This window comes from Calypte anna, chromosome 3, assembly GCF_003957555.1.
Source record: "Calypte anna isolate BGI_N300 chromosome 3, bCalAnn1_v1.p, whole genome shotgun sequence".
NCBI classification, from domain to species: domain Eukaryota; kingdom Metazoa; phylum Chordata; class Aves; order Apodiformes; family Trochilidae; genus Calypte; species Calypte anna.
The window spans coordinates 54,421,468-54,443,037 of NC_044246.1; the positions used below are offsets into that span (position 1 = coordinate 54,421,468).

General features: G+C 37.9%; 1 protein-coding gene across 1 annotated transcript; it reads left to right on the top strand.

Moving 5' to 3' along the window:
* Positions 1–960: 960 nt before the first annotated feature.
* Positions 961–21,113, top strand: LBR (lamin B receptor). Its single transcript, XM_008501125.2, has 14 exons — positions 961–1,104; positions 5,912–6,092; positions 7,575–7,763; positions 9,462–9,545; positions 10,138–10,315; positions 10,570–10,766; positions 11,491–11,545; positions 13,405–13,599; positions 14,898–15,001; positions 15,400–15,525; positions 15,616–15,784; positions 16,961–17,041; positions 17,140–17,262; positions 18,746–21,113. The coding sequence occupies exons 2-14, from the start codon at positions 5,928–5,930 to the stop codon at positions 18,904–18,906; spliced, it is 1,827 nt and encodes a 608-aa protein (XP_008499347.1). The 5' UTR covers positions 961–1,104; positions 5,912–5,927; the 3' UTR covers positions 18,907–21,113.
* The last annotated feature ends 457 nt before the right edge of the window (positions 21,114–21,570 follow it).

Here is a 21,570-nt window from a genome sequence, read left to right on the forward strand (position 1 = left end):
AGCCAAATTAAGTACATGGTTACCTTAGGTCCTATTTACGTCTACTCGCTTTTTGTTGCATTATTTGGTCTGTTTTTTTGTTTTGGAGTTTTGCTGTTGTTTTTTTAATCCTTGATTTTTGCCGTGTCTATGTGGTATTGCCAGTTTCTGTACTGAAAAACAATGCTTTTGTCTTTCAGGAATCTTAATTTTGGACGATTAGGTCAGATGACTTGTCAGACCATGTCCAAATTCAGACAGTTTGGGAGGTCCATACAGATTGTACCAACTCAAACTTAACCATGTTTCATCCTTAAAGGATGTAACAGTTTTTAAGATTAAAGCACTTAACACAGTCAACTTACTTTACCTTAAAACTCACTGCATATGAAACTCAACTTTCCCACAACCTATTTTTTCTTCTGTCCGCTTTATTACTTAGAATTCCTCATTTCAAAACCTGCCAGTAACTTCAACGGCCTTCCTGAAAAGGTTGCCTCAAAAGAACAGCTAACCACACGCACCACTGTTCTTTTTCCTTTTTTATTTTTCTTGTGGAGAGCCGGCTCTTTTTACCACCTTTCAGCCCCATTGGGTCCAAGGCTGACAGGATCACGGGCAGCCAGCAGCGTCTTCCCGGTCCCGCCACCTCCACGAGCGCTGTGGCTACGGAACGGCTCTTTTTGTTTACTACCCGGCGGAGGGGCCTGCGTGGCGCAGGCGGCTTGAGACGGCTCCCGCCGCCGGGATGGCGCCCTCGATCTCTCCGCAGCTCTCCCTCCTCGAGCCTTTCCTTCCCTCCTCACTCGCACGGTTCTCGCCAGCCTCCCGTGGCCGTGAGGGGGCAGCCGCCCCGCTCGTCCCCTCAGCCGGGCGAACGGTGGGCGAGACTCCCGCGGGAGGACCGCGCCATCGAGCGGCAGCCAATCGCGTGCGGCCACCCCCGATTCAAACGGCACGTATTGGCCAATAGGAGCCGTTGGCGGGTGGGAAGGGGCGGACGTTGAGCCCCTGTAACCGTCGCTTAGGGTGGTTGTTTCCCTCAGTGGAGAACGCCGAGCTCAGCCCCGGTTCTCGCTGCTCCGCGGAAGTGCCTCCTGCCCAGCCCGGGAGGGCAGGCGCCAGGTAAGGGAGTGACGATACCGGAGCAGACGCGGGCCGGGACACACCCCCCTCCGCGGCCTTCCCGGGGGAAGCGCTCCGGCCAATCGCCGCCGCCTCTCTCCGCCCCCATGCGCGGGCGTCGGGAAGCGGCCCCGTTCTGTCTTCTCTCCTGGTGTGAAGACGAGCTGCGACCTTACCCGCTGCCCCCACCGCTTGTTTGGGCTTTATGGGTAGGGAGGCCGGGCTTCTCCGTTTTGTTCGGGACGTCGCCGCTCCCTCCCTGCTTTTTGCAGCCCCACCGTGGCGTAGGGGAAGGCCGCGGCGACGCGGTGTGGCGGAGGGGCGCCATGGGAGAGGCTCAGACGGGCGGCCTGACCTGGCGCGGCCCCTCCCTTCCTCCACGGCTGGAGGCCCTACGCCAGGCCCGAACGAGCGGTGCTGTCGGGGCGGGGCTGAGGGGCCGGGCCAGGCCAGTCCCCGCCCGTGGCACGTGGTCCCCTTCCTCTCAACAGCGCGGTGTTGCGACCTTCACCCTGCCGCCTTCCGTGTCCCTGCTCGGGGAGTTGAAGGTCCTGAAGCTTTCCCTCTGCTTTCACTGCTTCTGGTAAAAAGGGAAAAACTTCATTTCGCTGCCTAAGGATCGACAGAGTTTCATTTTACCTTGAGACTTACTTGACTTCTATTTGTTTGTAGCGGTGAAGCTAATCTGGCTGTTTAGTCAAAGCCAGGCTTGAACAAGAGTAGATGCCTCCATCAGTATGGAAGTGTAAAGAGCTAGAAATGTGGAATGAATAATGATGATCCTGAAAAGGTCCTGCATAGCTTGATCTCTAGGGTGAATGCAGTAGTAACTTTCCATGTAGGAAGCTGTGTCTTTTTAGGCTCTACTGCCAATGTTTTCTTATTTTTTTGCATTCAGTGGGCAATTCAGTTTATTCTCTGACATACACAACATCACTTACCAGTGGTCAGATGTTAAAATTAGTAAGTAGAACCACTGCATATTTATGAATTTTGCTTTTCGAAAGGAAAACTTTGTTTAGTGTGTTTTTTCAATTTCTTAAAACTGTACACCCAACTTATGATGATGTAGTATGATCTTCTGGTGACTACAAGCTAGCAGTCTTTTTCTTCTTGGTTTGTATGTTAGTTTATTGTTTTTTTTGAGAGGAGTGAGCTATCTGTCTATATCTACTGAGAGGGTCATTAAGAAAGACCAGAAATTGAGTGTGTGGTTTCTCTGTCTTGTTTCTTTTTAATTATTTAGTTCTTAGTTGAGTTAGCAGTAACTCGTCTTGACCAATTTTTAAGGTCCAGTGAGTTTTGCATTAATTGTCTTTGCTTGGTACAGGATACAAAATCCTTTTGAGGCATTCCCTAGAGCCTAGTTTCCTAAAGGAAAAACATAATGATCTAGAAAATACAAATTACATCTTGGGAGTAAGTGAATATATTTGCAACCAGGTATCTGGTAAAGGCTTCATTTTATGAAATGATTTTCTTTTGAGGTCACATGGTTATATATTTTTAAGCCCTTTGAATTTAAGAAGTTTGTATAGGACTGTGAACATTAGGCTGATGCTGCCTGGTACCCTGAAAATTGTCAAGGATGTGTGTAGAGTTTAAAAGAGTAGAAAACACAAAATGCAACTTCTAAACTTTTTTTTTTTAAGACTTCCAATCTTCAGTATTGATGCCAGTAATGGTTTTTGTTATCTGAACAGATGTAGGCTGCCTTTAAAAGCTAGAAGTATAGTATGTGGAATGAGGATTACCAACTTCCTTCACAGGAGTCACAGGAATGCAGAACAATGTAATTTTTGGTAGAATAAAAAGTAATTACTTTTTTTTTTACCTTATAAAGAATTAAATCACCAGGTTACTGTTTCTTTGAGCTGCCTTCATATATGTATACAAAAACGCTGCATTTTGAGTGAGAATCATAGAAAGTTAGGGGTTGGAGGGGACCTTGAAAGATCATCTAGTCCTACCCCCCCGCCAAAGCAGGATCACGTATAGCATGTCACACAGGAATGCATCCAGGTGGGCTTTGAATGTCTCCAGGGAAGGAGACTCCACAACCTCCTAGGCAGCCTCCTCTAGTACCCTGGATGAAATTTGGTAGAGACTTGCATTTTATTATCCCTATGGTGTTTCATCTCAATTTTGAAGTGGTTGTTATAAATCATAAAAATTGTTTAATGTGTCTGTAGTAACATTTCCCTTTTCCAAAAAGGACTTAAACTCGAAAGATTGTTTTTCACAACTTTGTCCTAAAGATCTGGCAGCTTTTCACAGAATTACAGAACTGTCAGAGTTGGAAGGGACCTCTAGTCCTCTTGGCAATAAGGGCACGCTGCTGAGTCATGGATAATTTGATGTCTACCAGGACTCCCAGATCCCTCTCCTTAGAACTGCTTTCCAGCAGGTCCAGCCCTAACCTATACTGGTGCATGGCATTCTTCCTCCCCAGGTGCTGGACCCTACACCAGCCCTTGTTGAACCTCATTACGGTTCTTTGCCCAGCTCTCTGGCCTGTCCAGGTTACGCAGGATGGCAGCGTGGTCCTCCAGAGCGTCAGTCACCCCTCCCAATTTTGTATCATCAGTGAATTTGCTGAGGTACACTCTGTCCCCTTGTCCAGGTCCCATGTTGAACAAGACCGGGCAGAGTACTGACCCCTGGGGTACACTGCTGTTTACAGGCCTTCAACTTGACCCTGCTCCATTGATCACCACCCTCTGAGTTCTGTCTCACAGCCATCTCTCAATCCACCTCACTGTCCACTCATCTATCCCACACTTAGAATTTCCTAATGAGTACGTTGTCCTGGTCAAGTTCTGAGTTTACAGATGATGCCGAAAAGTGTTGCAAATCCAGTGAGGAAGCAGTTGGCTGGGAGTGTAGGAATTACAACAGCAAAGAGGAAATTAAGTCACAGATCAGGTTATGACATCTGGTGAAAGCTATGACTGGACTTGGTGAAGGACTGGTATTAGACTATTGAAGAGGCTGGGAAAAGAGCAGTAGTAGACATGGATATCCTAAAGAACCATCTTTTGGGTGAGAAACCTTGGCAAGGAGATAAAGAATGAGATTGAAATTTGATCTTGAGCCCAGAGGTCATGAAAAGGAACTGGTACTAGTTTGATGAATAAGAGCAGAAAAGACAGAAACCTCCTGAGGAATTAAAGGGGAATAAGGAGAGAATGGGGAAGAACTTGAAATGAAAATACATAATTTGTATTTCACAGAGTCTTAAGAAAGAAGGCTGTGAATTTGAGGCGGTTAAACTGACCGGGATAAAACAGAGTTGGAGGAATGAGAATTTAGGAGGAACAAGAAAGTAATATGAGACTGGGATAAGAAACACTAATTAGAAGACAGCATGTGTCTACAAGCATAGACTAGAACTAATAATTTTTCTGACCAACAGATCTCAGTGAAACGAAAACAAAGTGAAACCTACTCTTTTTGGTCCTTCAAATACTATACAGTACAAGACATAGATCTTGTTTTGAAGCAGTTGGGAATATTAGTAGCAAAATCCCATGAGGGAAGTTTTTTGTTTCTTTGACTTGGCAAGAGCTATAGAGGCAAAATCTAAAAACAAGCATTGCAGCTTCTAACAACAAGCATCATCAGAATGAAAGTTCATTGAAAAGCCTTACTTAGCTCCCTCCCCGCATATGCTATGAAGGTCTGTGATTGCGTCTTAACAGCATTTTTCACTAAAGTATTTTAACTTTTCACTGCAGGTTAGTCAGTGTGTACTGAATGAGTAGCTAGTAAAATAGTTGCTTTCACTTTTTTTTTCCTTTGTGGCTTCATATCTTTTTTACTATAAATAAGTATTTGCTGGTTTGTTTTTGTGTCCTCCCATTCTAAGGTCATATGTTGATATGGTGATAGTACATAAGTACTTAAGTAAGTATGTATGTATGTATGTATTTTACCTTAGGCTGTTAAGATACTCTCACTTCATCTGCTGGAGGCTTGAGTCACAGTTCAGATTAAAAGTATCTTCTGCTCTACGGATAAATATTTTCAGATGGCAATGACATTAATACAAGGCACTTTTTAAAGAGTTATACAGGACTTTACATTTAAAAACATAAGTTGCAGTGGTGTGGTGTTTTGTTTTTGTTTTTTGCCCCCTGCATCATTAGATGATGGAATACAAGGGTGGTAGTCACTTAAACTTTGTTTTGCTAATATCAAGTAAAAATCTTACAGTGCAGGTAGGAGGACAGAATTTAGATTTTCAGGATATATGTGATTTCTCTGATGCTGTACTGAGTTTTCCTACAGGCCTCTGCAAAAGATATTATAAGCCTTGTTCTAAACAGGTGCAAAAGAAAACATTCAATCCAGACAGGAGCCTAGATTCTGGTGTTGCCTCACTTTGGAGTGTTGGCATAACAAATAGAAAATATGTGATGTGGCTTTGTGTACTGAATAGATTTCAGACAATTTATTTTAATGTTTAGAAATAATCACTTATGTAATTTCTGTAGAACTGCAGGAAAAAAGGGTTACAGGATGCTTAATACACCTTATGGATTAGCTTTTCCCCTCTAGATAAGATCAACTACATGTATGTAATTTTGGCCAAGTATATGCTTTGCCTGTTTTTGGTGGTCACTGACGATGAACTTCTATTCATTTGGCAAATAATCTTTTTTTCTTCCCAGGCAGCTTTTTGCCTATTTAAGCTGAAAATTTGTTTATTCTAACATTTCTGTGTTCCAGCCTAAATAATACTGGAGGAGGGAAAAATAAGCTCTATGTTTAGCATTCATGTAGGCTGATTAATTTCTTTTTCCAGGAATTGCATTTGGAAAATGCCAAGCCGGAGGTTTGCTGATGGCGAGGTGGTGATGGGCCGTTGGCCAGGAAGTGTCCTGTACTACGAAGTACAAGTGACTGGTTACAATGATGTTTCTCATCTTTACACTGTCAAGTACAAAGATGGGACTGAACTTGCATTGAAAGAAAGTGATATAAGGGTGAGTACATGTTTATATAATTGTCAGTATTGCTAATGTAAGGTTATATTGATTTTGTCATGTTGATAAAAGTACAGTTTACTATTGGTTAGTTGCCTTGAAAGTTTTCATTAGCTGCCTTCAAGGAATTCATGCTAAGTAACTTATGTGACATCTCAAGTGGAAGTTCAGAATGCTGACTAATTTTAAAGAAGCATGATTGTTTATGTTGAAAACACAGTAATACATTTAGGGTAAAAAAAGTCTGATCTTGCTGGAGCTTTATAGCATGACTATTCATGGAAAACTGGTCTTGGGTGTCTTATAAAGCTAATAATCAGGGCTGATACTAATTTGATTTTTTGCACTTCTCAGTAAGAAAATTTGAAAACAAATTGAATCAGGTTGTTTAGAATCACTATAAATATAAATAGCTCGTATCATTTGAGCACATACATAAAAGATCTGTGAACAGCTCATTTTAGGTCCCCAAAGGTTTCATAAGGTATTTTGCCCTATTTGTAACAATTCGGGAGTTCTGAAAGAGTGAGGTCGTATGTATATGAGCACATCCTTTTCCCTTTATGTATCTTTTTTGTTTAATTTCTGTTACTAATAAAGGCTTTTGAATCTCTGCATACAAGTTTCACTGCAATTTAAAATGTGGTAATGCATGAAGAAGAAAGTTCTTTTAATGTTTTCTGTAGCTGATTTTTAAGGCCTGTTCTGAAATCTGTGTAAGTTCAAAGATAACTTGTGTGTCTTTGTGAACTGTTGTTTCACTTTTGGTGGCAGTGTACATGCTGGTGTACTCAGCTTTGGAGACCAAATGTTTCTGCCCTGAGCTATGCAACTATTTTCACTGCTTTAAAATACTTTATAACTTGTTCACTTTATGCTTTTAGGTTAGCAAACTCAAGCTAAGAAAATACCTATCTTTTATGCCTTATAAAAAGGTTTTGTTGTGGGAATTTTACATTGTAGGGTTCACAGAAAAATAAAACTGAGTTCTTTGGGGAAAAACTATGAAATTAGTTATCACATCTAATTTAATAATTTAGCTGATTTTGTTTTGCTTAATGTTGATTTGAGCTGTGTTGCCATAAACAGATCATTGCATCTTGATATGCCAAATATATTAATAAAGCTAAGTAATTGAAATGACAGCCTTCTCTTCAGGCTTAAAAGGTAGCTATGATTTCATTTATTTGTGCAAAAGCTTAAGAGCTTGGTGTTCACATTGATAACTTACATTCATACCCTGATTTCTGTAGCTTTGACGTGAATCATCAGTAGTTCAACTTGGGACAGGATTATTTGGGTATACAGCAAAAATGAGTATGCTGTATCTACTCTTTTTTAACAGGCTTTGTACAGCATCAGTAAAGGAAGTTAGATGTAATTCTGCAGAACTATGTGCCAGAGTCCTCATAAAAAAGGATGTTTCTAAAATTGTTCTTTGTAACGTCTAAAATAACGTTTTGCTTTCTTCCCCTCTTTTAGTCACAGTCATCATTCAAGCACAGGAAGAGCCAGTCCTCTTCAAGTTCTCCCTCCAGAAGAAGTTCTAGCAGATCTCGATCTAGATCTCCTGGTCGGCCAGCAAAAGGGAGACGTCGTTCTTCTTCCCAAAGCAGAGAATCTAAAGATGAGAAAAAGAAAACCATTCAGGAAACCAACTTAGCTCTATTGGTATTAATTTGTTCATTCGTTGTATGTGGGTTTGTGGGAGTTTTCTAAAACAAATTTTTGCTTTTTGTAAAAGATGTTTTATGCATGCTGGGTTTATTATTGTAAAAGGTAGATTTTTTGCAGTTAATTCTGTTGTTCAGGAAATATGAATTCAGGGAATCTTCGACCTGCCATTTTTTCTTTGAAAGTAGGCTTTCTGGCTTGCTGAGTTGTAAGGGAATTGTTGAAATGTAAATGTATGTTGTTAAATTCTGTTTGAATTTGGTGGTACTCTGAAGTCCTCAGGACTCAAACACAAATGTATTATTTTAAATATTTAAATAATTGTTAGCCATATGCTCCAACTTGTGAAGTGGACCAGAGGAAGTTGCCTTCAGATATATTAATCAGTTCATAGCAGGTAGGTATTAAAATGAGTTCTGTTATCATATGCAGTTCATTAAAATAGTAATGGAAAACTTGTGATGCTTCTGTGGGAGAACTGCAGAATTTAAGTGTAGAATGTGTATATATATGTGTGTTCTTGCTGAATGTTAATATTGCAGAACTGTTCTTATAAAAACTATGCTGCAAGGATTAGTGAGTTTACCAAATAACCTTTTCTGCTGAAACTTCATGGTTGTTCTTGGCCTTTTTGTGAGGGTTATATTGAGTACTAATACCAGTTCTGATGTTCTGTAAGTGACTAATAGTAGAGATGATGTTCCTCTAACACAAGAAGCAATATTTCTTCTGCCTCTTGTGCTCTTGATATAGTGTCAAGTGATACTTGTCTGCAACACAGTCCCTTGAATTGGAAATGCCTTCTGCTCATCTATTGAAATAGATAGGGTTTAGTTAGGCTTTAATTAAACCAGACCAATGTGGTTTAAAATTTAATTTTAAAACTCAAGATATTAACATTTAATTTTAAATAGACAGGTTTAGTTTAGCAAGTTGCTATTACTGAAAGCATTCCCTGACACTGAAATTGCTGTGGGTTTTATTTTGCTGTGGACTGCTTTGAGCTGGGTGACCCAGTTTATAGCCTGTGAACCATATGCTTGTCATGAGTAGTTTGAAGCCAGCAGCTATACTTTACTTAATATAAAAAAAATAACTATATTTGGTGCTTTTCTTCTGGCTTTTGATTGAGGAGTAGGATTGATCTGATTGTTGTTGTACAATGGAATAACCTGGTCCTTTTTCAACAAAGTTAAATTGAAATAACATAAAACAGATAAGTTGTGTCTTCCCAGAATTGTTTAAGCTAGATTCATTTTTGTAAGACAGTTTATTTCTTGGAAAGATTTTAAATGGAAACCGAAACTTTTCTTTTAGTCCTGCAGAGTCATATGATACACAGGACACTGAAAATTTCTCAGCTTTTCTTATTAAACTACTAAATAGACATGTATTTCATCCTTGGCAATTCCTAGTGATGAATTTAAAATAACCTGGAAGATGTATTATTGTCTCTTAATTTCACTACTAATTAAAACAAAAATAATAACCCTTTCTTTTTCTTAAATGAGTTTTCTTCCCTTGCTTGTGAGCTGAAACTCTCTGTGCTTTGGACAGTGAACTCACTTTTTTTCCTGTAGAGAAACCCAGAGTATTGACAGTTGAAAAAATACTATAGTTGGTGTTCTTAATTATTCATTATATATGTGATGCAGCTGTTACTCAGAAACTAAACCTGTTTTTTCTTTTAACCAGAAATCAGGTGAGAATAACACCAGAAGGTACAATGGTGAACCTGACAGTACAGAAAGGAATGACACATCCTGCATAACCTTGGAGGTATGAAGATTGTATTTACTCCTAGTTTTATGTTGCACTAAAATTATTTCTCAGCAATTCCTAGAAAAGGGCAATGCAGTAATCAAGGAGAAATAGAATGCAACATAACTCAGAGGTCAAAAGCACTGTTGAGCTAATTAAGATGAGGGGAGAGGGAGATGAAGTTGTCAGAAGAGGAGAGTTAAATTAATTTTTCTTGTCTTCTTTTTTCCACCAGCCCTCTGTGGTTACTAGTGTTTATATTCCCATGCTTTTACAGTATGAATGTTTTAGGCCATAGAAACCAAATTTTATTTTATTTTATTCTTTTTTTCCCCAGATCAGTTCTTTAACTGATAGATAATGCAGAGAGTTGCAGCAGAAAGGAGGTAGGAATGGATGACCTGTGATAGAGAAGCTGTTGAGACATAACCATATCCAAAGTGACCACAATGAAACTGGCTTTAGGAGGCCCTTCATTTAAATGCATAAACTTAAGTACTGTATGGCAGTAGAACATTGTATATTGCTGTTCTATAGTGAATAATGTCCTAATACAAATAATCAAAGTAAAATAAGGTAAAATCACTGGGAATTTTTTATTCGTTAACAGCAAAAGTTGAAACCAGATGTGGAAATTGAGCGTGTGCTTGAACAGTACAACTTGCGTCCAAGAAAAGAAGAAAAGAAGAAAGAGGAGATGTATTCAGAGAAAAAGATTTTTGAGACAATAAAAACAATTGAAAAACCATCATCAAAAAGAGAGGAACTAGAGTTTGGTGGAAGAATTGGTATGTGTGCAAACTGTCATGATAGTTGAAAATTAGTACTTTAATGTTTTTAACTTACTGACAATACTGTCATGTAAAAAAATTTTTCCAATGTTTCTCTGGTCAGAGAATCCAGAGCCACATGATAGTGGACTAGATAATTACAACCCATTTTTTATTACTAAAGTTAATATCAAGCTTACTTGTGGAGTTTAAGCTTTTTTTTTTTTAATTTTCTATATTCATCTGCTCATATCACATGATGTCTGTTACAGGGACCTTCATGTTGATATTTTTCCTGCCTGCTACTGTGTTCTACTTACTGTTGATATGCAAACAAGATGACCCCAGCCTTCTGAATTTCCCTCCTCCTCTCCCAGCACTTGAAAGTCTTTGGGAGCCCAGGGTGTTTGGTGTTTTTCTTCTGTGGTTTTTCCTTCAAGCTCTATTTTACTTGCTGCCAATTGGAAAGGTAAGCTGTTCAGTTGCAATTGGGTCTTTATGGATAATTAATTAGTGCATTACTCTGGGAGGCAGGGTATACTCTTAATGCATATTAAGTTGGAATACTACTGCTGGTTTCTGTAAGGTTAAAATAGCACAGTTTGTTAAGAATTTAATGGCCATGAATTTCAGTCTTAAAGAAGAAAAGGCAGAAGGCTTTATATAAGAGTTCAAATCAAAGCATGGATAGAATTTGCATGACAGAATTCTAGAAGAATTTCAAGTATCTGAATTTTAGACTGACTGTTTGTTAACCAGTTTCTTACTGAGATCCAGTGTTTTGGAATGTAATATTCACTTATGGGAAGCTAAAAACCATTCTAGCCAGTCAGGCAAATGCTCCGTTTTCCTTTCTGTGACTTAAGGGGTACTGCCAGACTGAGGGAACACTAGCACAAATAGATCATTCAGTCATGTTGTTCTGTTGCTATACTTAGTTCTAAGTATTGAAGCTGTTCCGTTTTCTTGAGGCTGTTAGGACGAGATTAAAAAGAAATAATTCTATGAAACTTACCTTTTTTATTTTGATATGCAAAGTATGGTTTTGAGAACAATGCATAATCTTCAGATTTCAATGTGTCCAGCTGGTTACCTTGACTAAAAATCTTTTTGGAGGATGTGCTTGAGTTCCCTCCCCTGCCAGTGCCCCCAGAAAGTACCTTGTTGAAAAACTACTATTTTATTCTCCCTAGGTTGTAGAAGGCCTGCCTCTTTCAAATGGAAAGAAACTTCATTACCGGATAAATGGTAAGCATATTGCAGTTGCTTATTCTGGAATTTGGTATTAGTCTGATTGCCAGTGCTCAGTGCCATAAAATACAGATTATGAAAGATACACTCAAGAGTCAAACCTATGTAATCTGTTGTATATGTTTCATAAAATAAGATATGACTATCTTTAGAACAAGGCTAGTAATGAACAGGAACTAACTGCCCAAAGAGCAAGATGCAACACTGTGCAGGGCACCTGGTTTGCATCCAGTTGCATCTGGTGACTCCTGTCCTATTTCTTGCATGCTTGTTAAATGGGCAATTGTCTGTTCAAAGTGTTAGTAATGCTCAAGTAAACAGGGTCTGTTGCTCTTGAGGAGATGTTCAGGAGTGATCTGCAGAGATCTTATGTGTCTAGATCATCATGGATGTCATTGATTTACAGACTAAGAAGCATGTTATAATTGATTAAGATGTTCTTGCTGGCAAAAACCGGTTCCGAGTCCATATTCAGATCTTATTTCACTACCTATGAATAAGGCAAGCTTTTCATCTAGGTTTAAGAGTACAGCTTAGAGTGTTTCAGCAGTCCTGCTTTCCCAGGCTTAAATAGAAGAGTGTATTTTTATGCTTCACAAGTATTCCAGGCTGCCTATTTAATTGGTAAGTCAGTTCAAGGAACTGGTGGTAATATAATTCAATTGTTATATTAAAAAACTGAGTGGGATTTTGTCATGTGAATCTGGTAACTGGACCTCTTTAAAGTCACATTTTTTAAGACGGAACAGGGCTGTAAATCATGAAAGCCAAGTGAACTACATGCTGTAGAAGCGAGTTAGATTGAGGCTGCCTCGTAACTTTTTTGGGTTTGGACTTCTGTCTTCACTAGGGTGTATTTCTAAAATTTTTTTCCACATTCTGATGAAGGGAGGTATTCACCTGCATGGTTTGGATGGCTTAAAATAAATAAACAGAAACATCTTGATGTTTCAAAGGCTAATTCTCAAAGAAACCTTGAAAGCCTTCTGGATGAAATGAAGGAGACCAGTGAAAGGACAAGTGGCAGAGGGTACAAAGTGAAATGCAGGAGATTTCATCTGAACATTAGGAAATGTTCCTAAAGGAAACTTTTTTAACTTTTTTTTTTTTTTCTGAGGACTGGCATGGGTTGCAGGCTTACTGCAAGAGAACTTGTGGTATCTTCATCTCTTCATCCTTGGAGATGCTTAAAAGCCATGTGGACTTAGTCCTGGGCAACCAGCTCTAGGTGGCCCTGCTTGGACAGAGGGGTTGGACTACATGAGCTATGGAGGTCTCTTCTAACCTCAACCTTTGTCCCTCTGTGAAGGTGTTCACAGAAGGTACTTAAGTGACAGCTGTACAGAACTGCCTGCTTATATTTGGACATCATTCAAAGTACATAATTTTATCCTCTCAAAGTAGAGAGAATTTTGTGTTCATGTTTTAACTTGACAGGTTTTTTAATACTTAATACTTTAATTGGTATTTGTACTTTAGTTGGTATCTGTATTCAAGGCATGTATGAAGATAAATACTTGAAGAAATGTGGTTCTCTGAGCTGTCCAACAAATAAGATTTTGTGACCTGCTATCATTATCTAGTGTCAGTGTCCGTTTTGCCCTACAATGTGAAATTGAATCCTATGTTGTAAAAAATTTAGGAGTGCTCAGTGTTCCTGTGGTTTTGATGAACACATGAATTTTCAAGGCATAGGCAGAAAGTCTTAGGTATATTTCTGTGCTCCTTAAGTTTGAAGCTCAGGATCATGGGATGTATAAGAATACAGACAAATCTTGAAAGAGGTAAAAATAGAATGGATTGGAATAGAATGGATTTTTATTTTGTCTAATATGTTTTTCTTCTACATTCCTTAGGGTTTTATGCTTTTATGTTGACTGCTGCAGCTATTGGAACTTTATTATACTTTGAATTTGAACTTCATTATTTGTATGATCACTTCATGCAGTTTGCAGTGTCAGCTGCAGCTTTTTCTCTGGTGTTGAGCATTTATCTGTATATTCGGTCTCTGAAAGCACCTGAGGAAGAACTAGCACCAGGTGGAAATTCTGGTAAGTTACGGATATTCTGGATAATTTCTTCCCAGTTGTTTGTTACAGTTTCATTTTTATAAATTAAAGGCTAGATTTAGGGCTGTTTTTTATAATAGCGTGATTTTAACTTTCTACTAGTGTAAAATATATGTTGCAAGTTAAGTGGTAGTTTTTTGTTTATACTCAGATACTGAAAAATGCTTAAAATTTTAGTTGGATTATGTTTAATAGCTTATGCAAAGGAATCTTGGCTGGTCTAGTTTCCTAGCGATGAGAGGACGTTTTCTTCCTTCCAGTTTTCAGCATTTGCCCAAGAGACTTCTCATTTAATTTGTAGTGCCCTTGCTGGTGGGCCTTTTCTTGAACAGCTGGGAACTATAGAAAAACTGAAAAATGTAGATATTTTGGTAGTAGGAAGCTGGATATAGAACTTGAAATTACAGTGTATTTCTAAATTTTTATTTTGGTGTGCAACTATTTTAAAAAATTAAAAAATGTTTATTTAAATAAATGTTTATTTTAAAAAATATTTTAAAAATATTTATTTTTGTTAGCTGAACTGAGTTTGTAAAAGAAATTCTGAGTAATGAGACTGCAGAGAAAGTATCAATTATATGTACGTTTTTTATAGGACAGAAGTCTGTCCTATAGCACATTAAAGTGCTTTTAAGAAGGGTCACAGGATGACTAAGAAAGGGAAAGAATAGTGTATTAAAAGAAAGTTTTCAAATAATCCTCAGTTCCTTTGCCAGCACAGCATGTATGTACATGAATGTAAATAATAAATGATCATAACTTTTTTATTCAGATAGTGCAGTTTTAATCTCTAGTTGGCATAGTAGCATTCTGTATATGTTATGCAAAGTGCTTGCTATTGGCTAACTCAGTGCAGTATATTTTGAAGTCATTTTTCTTGTCCATCACTTGATGGACAGGTAATTGTCACAGCTGAAGAAATTTTTGCTGCCAAAGAGCAGTGAAATAGGAGAAAAACATAATTAATTATTACCATAAGATCATGCTCATGAAAACTGATGTGAGCTCACAGGATAAAGCTAAAAGGAAAAGAGGAGTAAGTGTCAAGGAGTAGTAAGCCTATAGTAACTTCAGAAGAGTTTAGTTCTCATAAACAAAATATTTGGGTGTCCCAAATATTAACCGTGTGGGATTTTGCTTTGTGTTTTGTGTATACTGTCACATTTTTCTTGACAATCTAAAAGCTTACTTCTGATTTTTAATGAGAGAACTTTAGGAAGGACTATAGTGGCCTATAAGAGGAAGAATATTGCTAACAAAGAGTATGTCTTAATCTGCAGGGTATTTTGTGTATGATTTTTTTACTGGACATGAATTAAACCCACGAATTGGCAGTTTTGACCTCAAATACTTCTGTGAGTTGCGTCCAGGATTAATTGGCTGGGTGAGTCAATAATTTTAGTTAATTTATTTGCTTAAATATTAAACAGATTATATAGTTGGTTTTAAGGATATATCTTCACAAACAGGAAAAAAGTACTCACAAGCAGTTCCACTTTTCCAGATTTTTAGTGACCATTTTTATTCACTTCAGAAAATTTCTACACTTCAGCTTCTTTGTGGGAAATAAATAATCCTTTCTGAAGTACTCATATATTGAGGCTATACAGCTTCAGAAATACAGTTAGTTGCAAACTGTTGCTTGTGAAATGCATAATTTTAAAACTGTTAACATGAGTCAAAACCATAAGTCAAAAACATATATTAAAATGTCCTGTGGTATAATATAGAAGACTACTTTCTTTTACAGACAAAATTTCAATACAGTATTTTTTAAACTAGGTTGTTATAAACTTGGCAATGCTCTTGGCTGAGATGAAGATACACAATCTAAGTGTGCCATCTCTGTCTATGATACTTGTAAACAGCTTTCAGCTGCTTTATGTGGTGGATGCTCTTTGGAATGAGGTAAGTGACAGTCCTACTTACCTGCTACCATTTCTAATTACAATAGTAAATCAATGATGCTTAGTAAATTCTAAATCGCTTCCTTTTTAGGAAGCTATTTTGACTACAATGGATATTACCCATGATGGATTTGGATTCATGCTGGCATTTGGAGATTTGGTGTGGGTTCCATTTGTCTACAGCCTACAGGCGTTCTATTTAGTTGGTCATCCTACTGCAATTTCTTGGCCTGTAGCTGCTGCAATTACTTTACTGAATGGTGAGTTATAATAAATGTTACTGCTAGTAATACTGTAGTACTGATTTTGGCTCTTTGAGTTGTGAGGTGAAGCTTTAGTTAAGATGCAGTCATATTATCTGTAAGCATGTGTCTTGCTACTCTTTAGTAATTCTCATTTTATTAAATGAAGGGTAAATGAGATTCTGGCCACCTATTTTTTTCCTTTGAGCAGCATGTCTGGAGTTGCAGAAGTAATTTAGAACACTGAAGTGTAGCAGATGTGTTTTAAAGTCAGTCTAAGTGACTGTGAGTGGTTCTTACAAAAGGCAATAGCTTCTTGGCTGTGCTTTACAGAACCTAGAGAAGAAGAGGTTTTTTTTAAATTTACATCTCCTTCCTGGATGCATGTGGTTACAACAGCTCAATGGAAAACATCTCCTTTTTTCTAACCCAGTGCTTTATAAAAGAATCTTGCATATTTAGGGGATCTAAAGTTTGTATCAATAGAGCCTTGTAGTTTGTCCCTCTTACCTAAGTAGAAAGCCTAAAAGCTTTTTATTAACATGACAAAGAACTTAAAACACTGGGAAAAAATGTGGATGCATCCAACTTAAGTTTGTGCAGTCTTGAGAAATACAACATATTTTCTTACATTTTCAGTTCGTATTTTTATTTTCCTGAAACATCTATTTCAAGTCTGTTGTGATATTTTTTTCAATACAGCCTGATAAAAAGCAAATTTAAGCTGCCTTGTAAAGATGATGAGAGGAAAAAATTTCAAAATCAGATAATACTGCATTGTCTGGTTCTTTTAATATTGTGAACTTGTAAATAGTGGGTCAGTATATGATGTAGGCACTGGGCTGTTGAGGGAGCTATAAACTTAGAAGCTGCAGCGTGTCACCTCAAATGAATTTCAAACTAAAAAAAACTTCAAACTTTTTAATTTCAGACATAAATGTAAAACAAGACTTTTGAGAAGCTGTATTTTCACATCTAAAGAGTCAGTCAATAATATATAGAAGGATATAGAACAAGGGTCTCCAATAGCGTTTCTGGCTTGTTAGAGCAGTGTAAACTGGGCTACATACATTATTATCCCTGAGGGAAAGACTTGGCTTCTAGAAGAGTCACAGAGAGCATATGAGTGCTCTTATTGGAGGAAAGAAAACTCGAAAATATTGAAAATGCAAAATAAGAAATGTTTATTTCCAGGTATTGGTTATTACATATTCCGTAGAGCCAATTCTCAGAAAAATAATTTCCGAAGGAATCCAGCAGATCCCAAATTGGCCTGTAAGTGCTTTTTTATTTGTTCAGTTGCTATACAGTATCTTTTTTCTTGTTTGTTTCACACCATTCTAGTTGTATTGACTAAAACACTCTATTCACAGATCTGAAATTCATACCCACTGCAACTGGAAAAGGGCTTCTTGTCACAGGTTGGTGGGGTTTTGTTCGTCACCCTAATTACCTTGGTGACATCATCATGGCTCTAGCATGGTCCCTGCCCTGTGGTGAGTTTTACTGAAAATATTTGTATATTTTGGCATCTGACTGGGTTTGATAGGGAATTATTTGAGATACCTAAAACCTGTAATTAATTGAATGGCAAATTTCTGTGGTGTAAGTTTAACACAACACCTATATTCTCTTACACCCTGTCCTTCATATCTTGCCGTAGATTAAAGATATAGTATAGATTCTGCTTGTCTTTCTGACACTTTACTGTTCAATAATGTTGGGACTTTCTTGCTACTAGGTTATTCCTTGCTTTTTCAAGGCTAATGGCTGTGCTATTAGGGTTTTCAAAGAGAGTTCCCCCAAAAGTGGGAGTTTGCTTGGAGACAAGGATAAGGATGAACTTTAAGCAAAATGCATCTTTAAAAAAGTCATGAAGCACTAGAGAGTGGAATTCTGTTTCAGAATTACTTGTAAGTGCAATGCTTCCTTATTTGCATGAAGTTTACACTTGGAGGAAATTAGTGAGCTTTTTATCCAATGGATTTTTTTATACCTAATTCTTTGCAAGAACTTAGAAAGAGCAGTGTGAGTTTCTGAAAATAGATCTGGGTCATGGTACTCTTGCCACCTCCTGCAAGTCTAAGGAAGGGCTCTGGGCTCCTCCTTAGCCCGAAAAAATCTCTTCTATAAAAACATAAAAATTAATGTGATAGGTGTTCTGAGCCAGAGCAACCCTGCACCCTGTGGCAAAGTCTGGCTTTTGCAGACTCTGGTACTTAAGGAGTTTTGGGAGAGTGCGACTTTTGTCACTACATGCTTGGTGCCCTGACCAGGACATCAGCTGAGATAAGAGATGAGAAAAAGTGTCAGAAAGACAAGCAGAATCTCTACTGTATTCAGGTGTTCCCTCCAGGAGTTAATTTTATTTTTGGTTTTAATTTAAAGTAGACAATACTAGCAAAAGTAGCATATATATCTGCTGATAGCCTGGATGAGGCTTCCCCCCATGAAAATGAGAGTTGAATCCTCTGTCAGGATCATGATGGCTGAAGTGTTGCTGTATGGAGGTTGAGGACGGGGCAGAGGGGATCATAGAGTAGTTTGGGTTGGAAGGGACCTCTAAAGGTCCAACTCATTACAATAGGAGTACAAATTACTTCAGTCTGAAACAAGTGTATTTCACCAGCTTTGTACATGCTAATCATGGAATCATCATAGAATGATTTTGGTTGAAAAGGTCCTTAAAGATCATCTAGCTCCCAGCCCCCCTGCATAGGTATGTCACCTGTCACAAGACCAGGTTGCTCAAAGCCCTATCCAACCTGGCCTTTAGACCACTCCCTGGGCATCACGTTCTGGTGTCTCAGCACCCTCTAAAGAATTTATTCCTAATGTCTTACCTAATTTACCCACTTTCAGGTTTAAATGATTACCCCTTATCACTATATGCCCTTGTGAAAATTCCCTCCCAACAGCCAACAATTCTGGCATATTTTTTGCTGTATCTTAAGTGACTTTTCTCACTTTATTCTGCAGGTTTCAATCACATCTTGCCATATTTCTACGTGATATATTTCATCTGCTTGCTTGTTCATAGAGAAGCTCGTGATGAACATCATTGTAAGCAAAAATATGGGTTGGCATGGGAAAGGTATTGTCAGCGCGTACCATACCGCATATTTCCTTATATCTACTAGAGCACTCCAGATGCCTGATTTGCAAATTACTTAAGTTAGATTCTTTGCAAATAAAAACATACCTCTTACCTTTGCACTTGGTCTATTTGTTATTTAGGCTTTTTTTAAAAAACTACAAAAAAGTGACCACAGTGGAGTGTATCAACAGGTATTTAAAAAAGTCATCTTGAATACATGAGTTATTTGAACTGTTTGTGACTTCAGTTTAAAAAAAATAGTGAATTTCCAAGTCTTGGAAGCCCTAACTTTTCAAGTCAAGTCTTATTTAGAATCCTGAGTTTTTCTTTTCATTTAATAAAGCACTGTGATGTAAAGTGTATTATTTTCTTAAAACAATAAATACAGAAATGCCATCCAGTAATTTTTGGTGTTACCTGTACCATCTAATTTTAGATTGACTTATTGCCAGAATTGGAGGAGCAGTTGAGTCTTTTTGGCCAATGGAGCTGGAAGCAAAGGATTCAGCCCACATGAAGGGCCTGTACAGCCCCAAAACTGGCAATGCTCAGCTGGGTGGTTGTCCCACTCCTGTTTTTTTATTAATGGGATTTTTTTGCTTAGGAGGGCTCATGTGACCTCTCCTGCCCTATGGCTGTAGGAGAGATGAAGGAATGGGATTGGGAGGGGAAACAAAAAGGAATGACTCCCCTCCCAACTCATCACCATGTTCTCAAGGGAACTTCAGCACATACCAAGAGGGACTCTAGGCTGCTCTCTGTCAGCACACCTGACCCTAGAGAGATGCCACTCTTCTGGCAGAAACTCCTCAATACAAATACTTCTTTCAGCTGTGGGCAGGGCAGTGGGAGTAAGTAGTGAACCCCAATACTGCATTGAGCATTCAAAACTGGACAGCAAAAGATGCAGTGTATGCATATTATACAGAAAAGAACAAAATTACCACAGTTTGATTATTTCATTTTTGTAAATTATGTCTTCATGTACCATAGCATTTACTCAGTGTGTATAATAAAGCCTTCATGTTTTTTCTGTACAGTCTTTAGATTTGGAAATGTGGTAGTTCTTTTATAAACTGGAGAAATCAGTAACTAAATCCATTTCCAGTAACTGAAAAAAAAATTGAATGTTTTTATAAATAACCATACTAATTCTTGAAACAATTGAAGTGTTCATTTAAATGTCTGTATTGACAGATCTGCTATGAAAATACAGAAAATGCTCCTTAATCCAAAGTTGTTGCTTTTTTAATTTGGCATTGCTACCTCATATGTAGGTTTTGCCTTTTGTACTGTTGCAGATAGAGAAAATAGCTATTTTTTTGCTATTGCTATTTAAAACAATGTTTTTTACATGAGCCTGTGATTGAACTTGACCACTTTCTAATATATTTTTGTATATATTTACTTTTTAACTAAGGTATGTGTTCTTGTCACTAGTTGTATTGTCTTAACTAGCTGTAAATTAGATGCCCCTGCAGTATTTACTTCGTAAGTAGAATAATTTTGCATTAACTAGCGCAACTGTAGCTTTTCACATAATTCATACCATGGGGTTTTTAGCACACATTGTCTCAAAGGAGCTTATTACAATCTTACACCAGTGCAGGTTCTTCTACATGTGCTTACAGGAAGGTTCTTACGAATCTGAATGTTGCTATTATTCATCAATTATTTTCTGTTTTTTAAAATGCTGATGTAATTGAAATCTACCATGTGAAATATTGTTTTTTTTTAATAAAAGAAACCTATTTTGTACACAGACATTTTACAGGTAATTGTACATCTGAATTGTATATAATGTAGCTTTTGACAGTGTCATCAGAAAATGTGTGCTGGTGTTGTAAGGAAATTGTTTTAAGACAAGTACTTCAGTTCTTTGAAGAAAATGGCCTGTAACAACAATGAAGAGCATTTACTCCTGTGAAGTAGCAGATTAAACTGGGATACTTAACAGTGGTTGCACAATTGATTAACAGGAGAGAGCAATCACTTAAATTTTAAGCCCATGTCTTAAAATACAGTGAAGGGACAGTTTAAGTCATCCTATAAACTAGGAGATGCTACTGCCATCCCAGTTTTATCTGTTGCTGCAGGAGGTTGGTAAATGTAATCTGGAGCTTTTGTCTTTCAGAAACAGATCTTGACCAGTAATAACTTGTTTATTTACATTCTAAGTTTTATGTGAATTTGAAGTAATTGTTTTTAAAAACAAGCCTATAAATAAAGGATTTTTTTTCTTAAGATTAAGAAGCGTATTTTTTTCTTGCCAATATATGCTGGTATATGAAAAAAAAGGACACTGATTTTATCTTACCAAGTAAAGATGGAAGTTTACTGTAATTCCTTTTGTATCTGGGTTTGTGGGCTGAGTGTTACAAGTTTATGTATGGTGCCTGTCTGGGTATTTTAAGGCAAGGCAGTCTCTCCACTTAAAAGGAGATCTCAATTTCTCCTTTTTCTGCTTATCTTTATATAAAAGTTTACAGAACCACTGTCGGCCTGTGAACACACTTGTTCATGTGGCAAGGAAAACCAGGCTCAAAAAGCTTAGTAAACAGTTCTCATCTGTACTAGAAAAGATGATGGCTTCAAAGAAATGAAATACTCATGATGAAATGTCAGTCACGGAGCTGGCACAGCAGGGCACCTGCTTGTGTGACTCACTTTTGTCACTGCTGGTGTGGTAAATTGCTGTTTCGAAGTG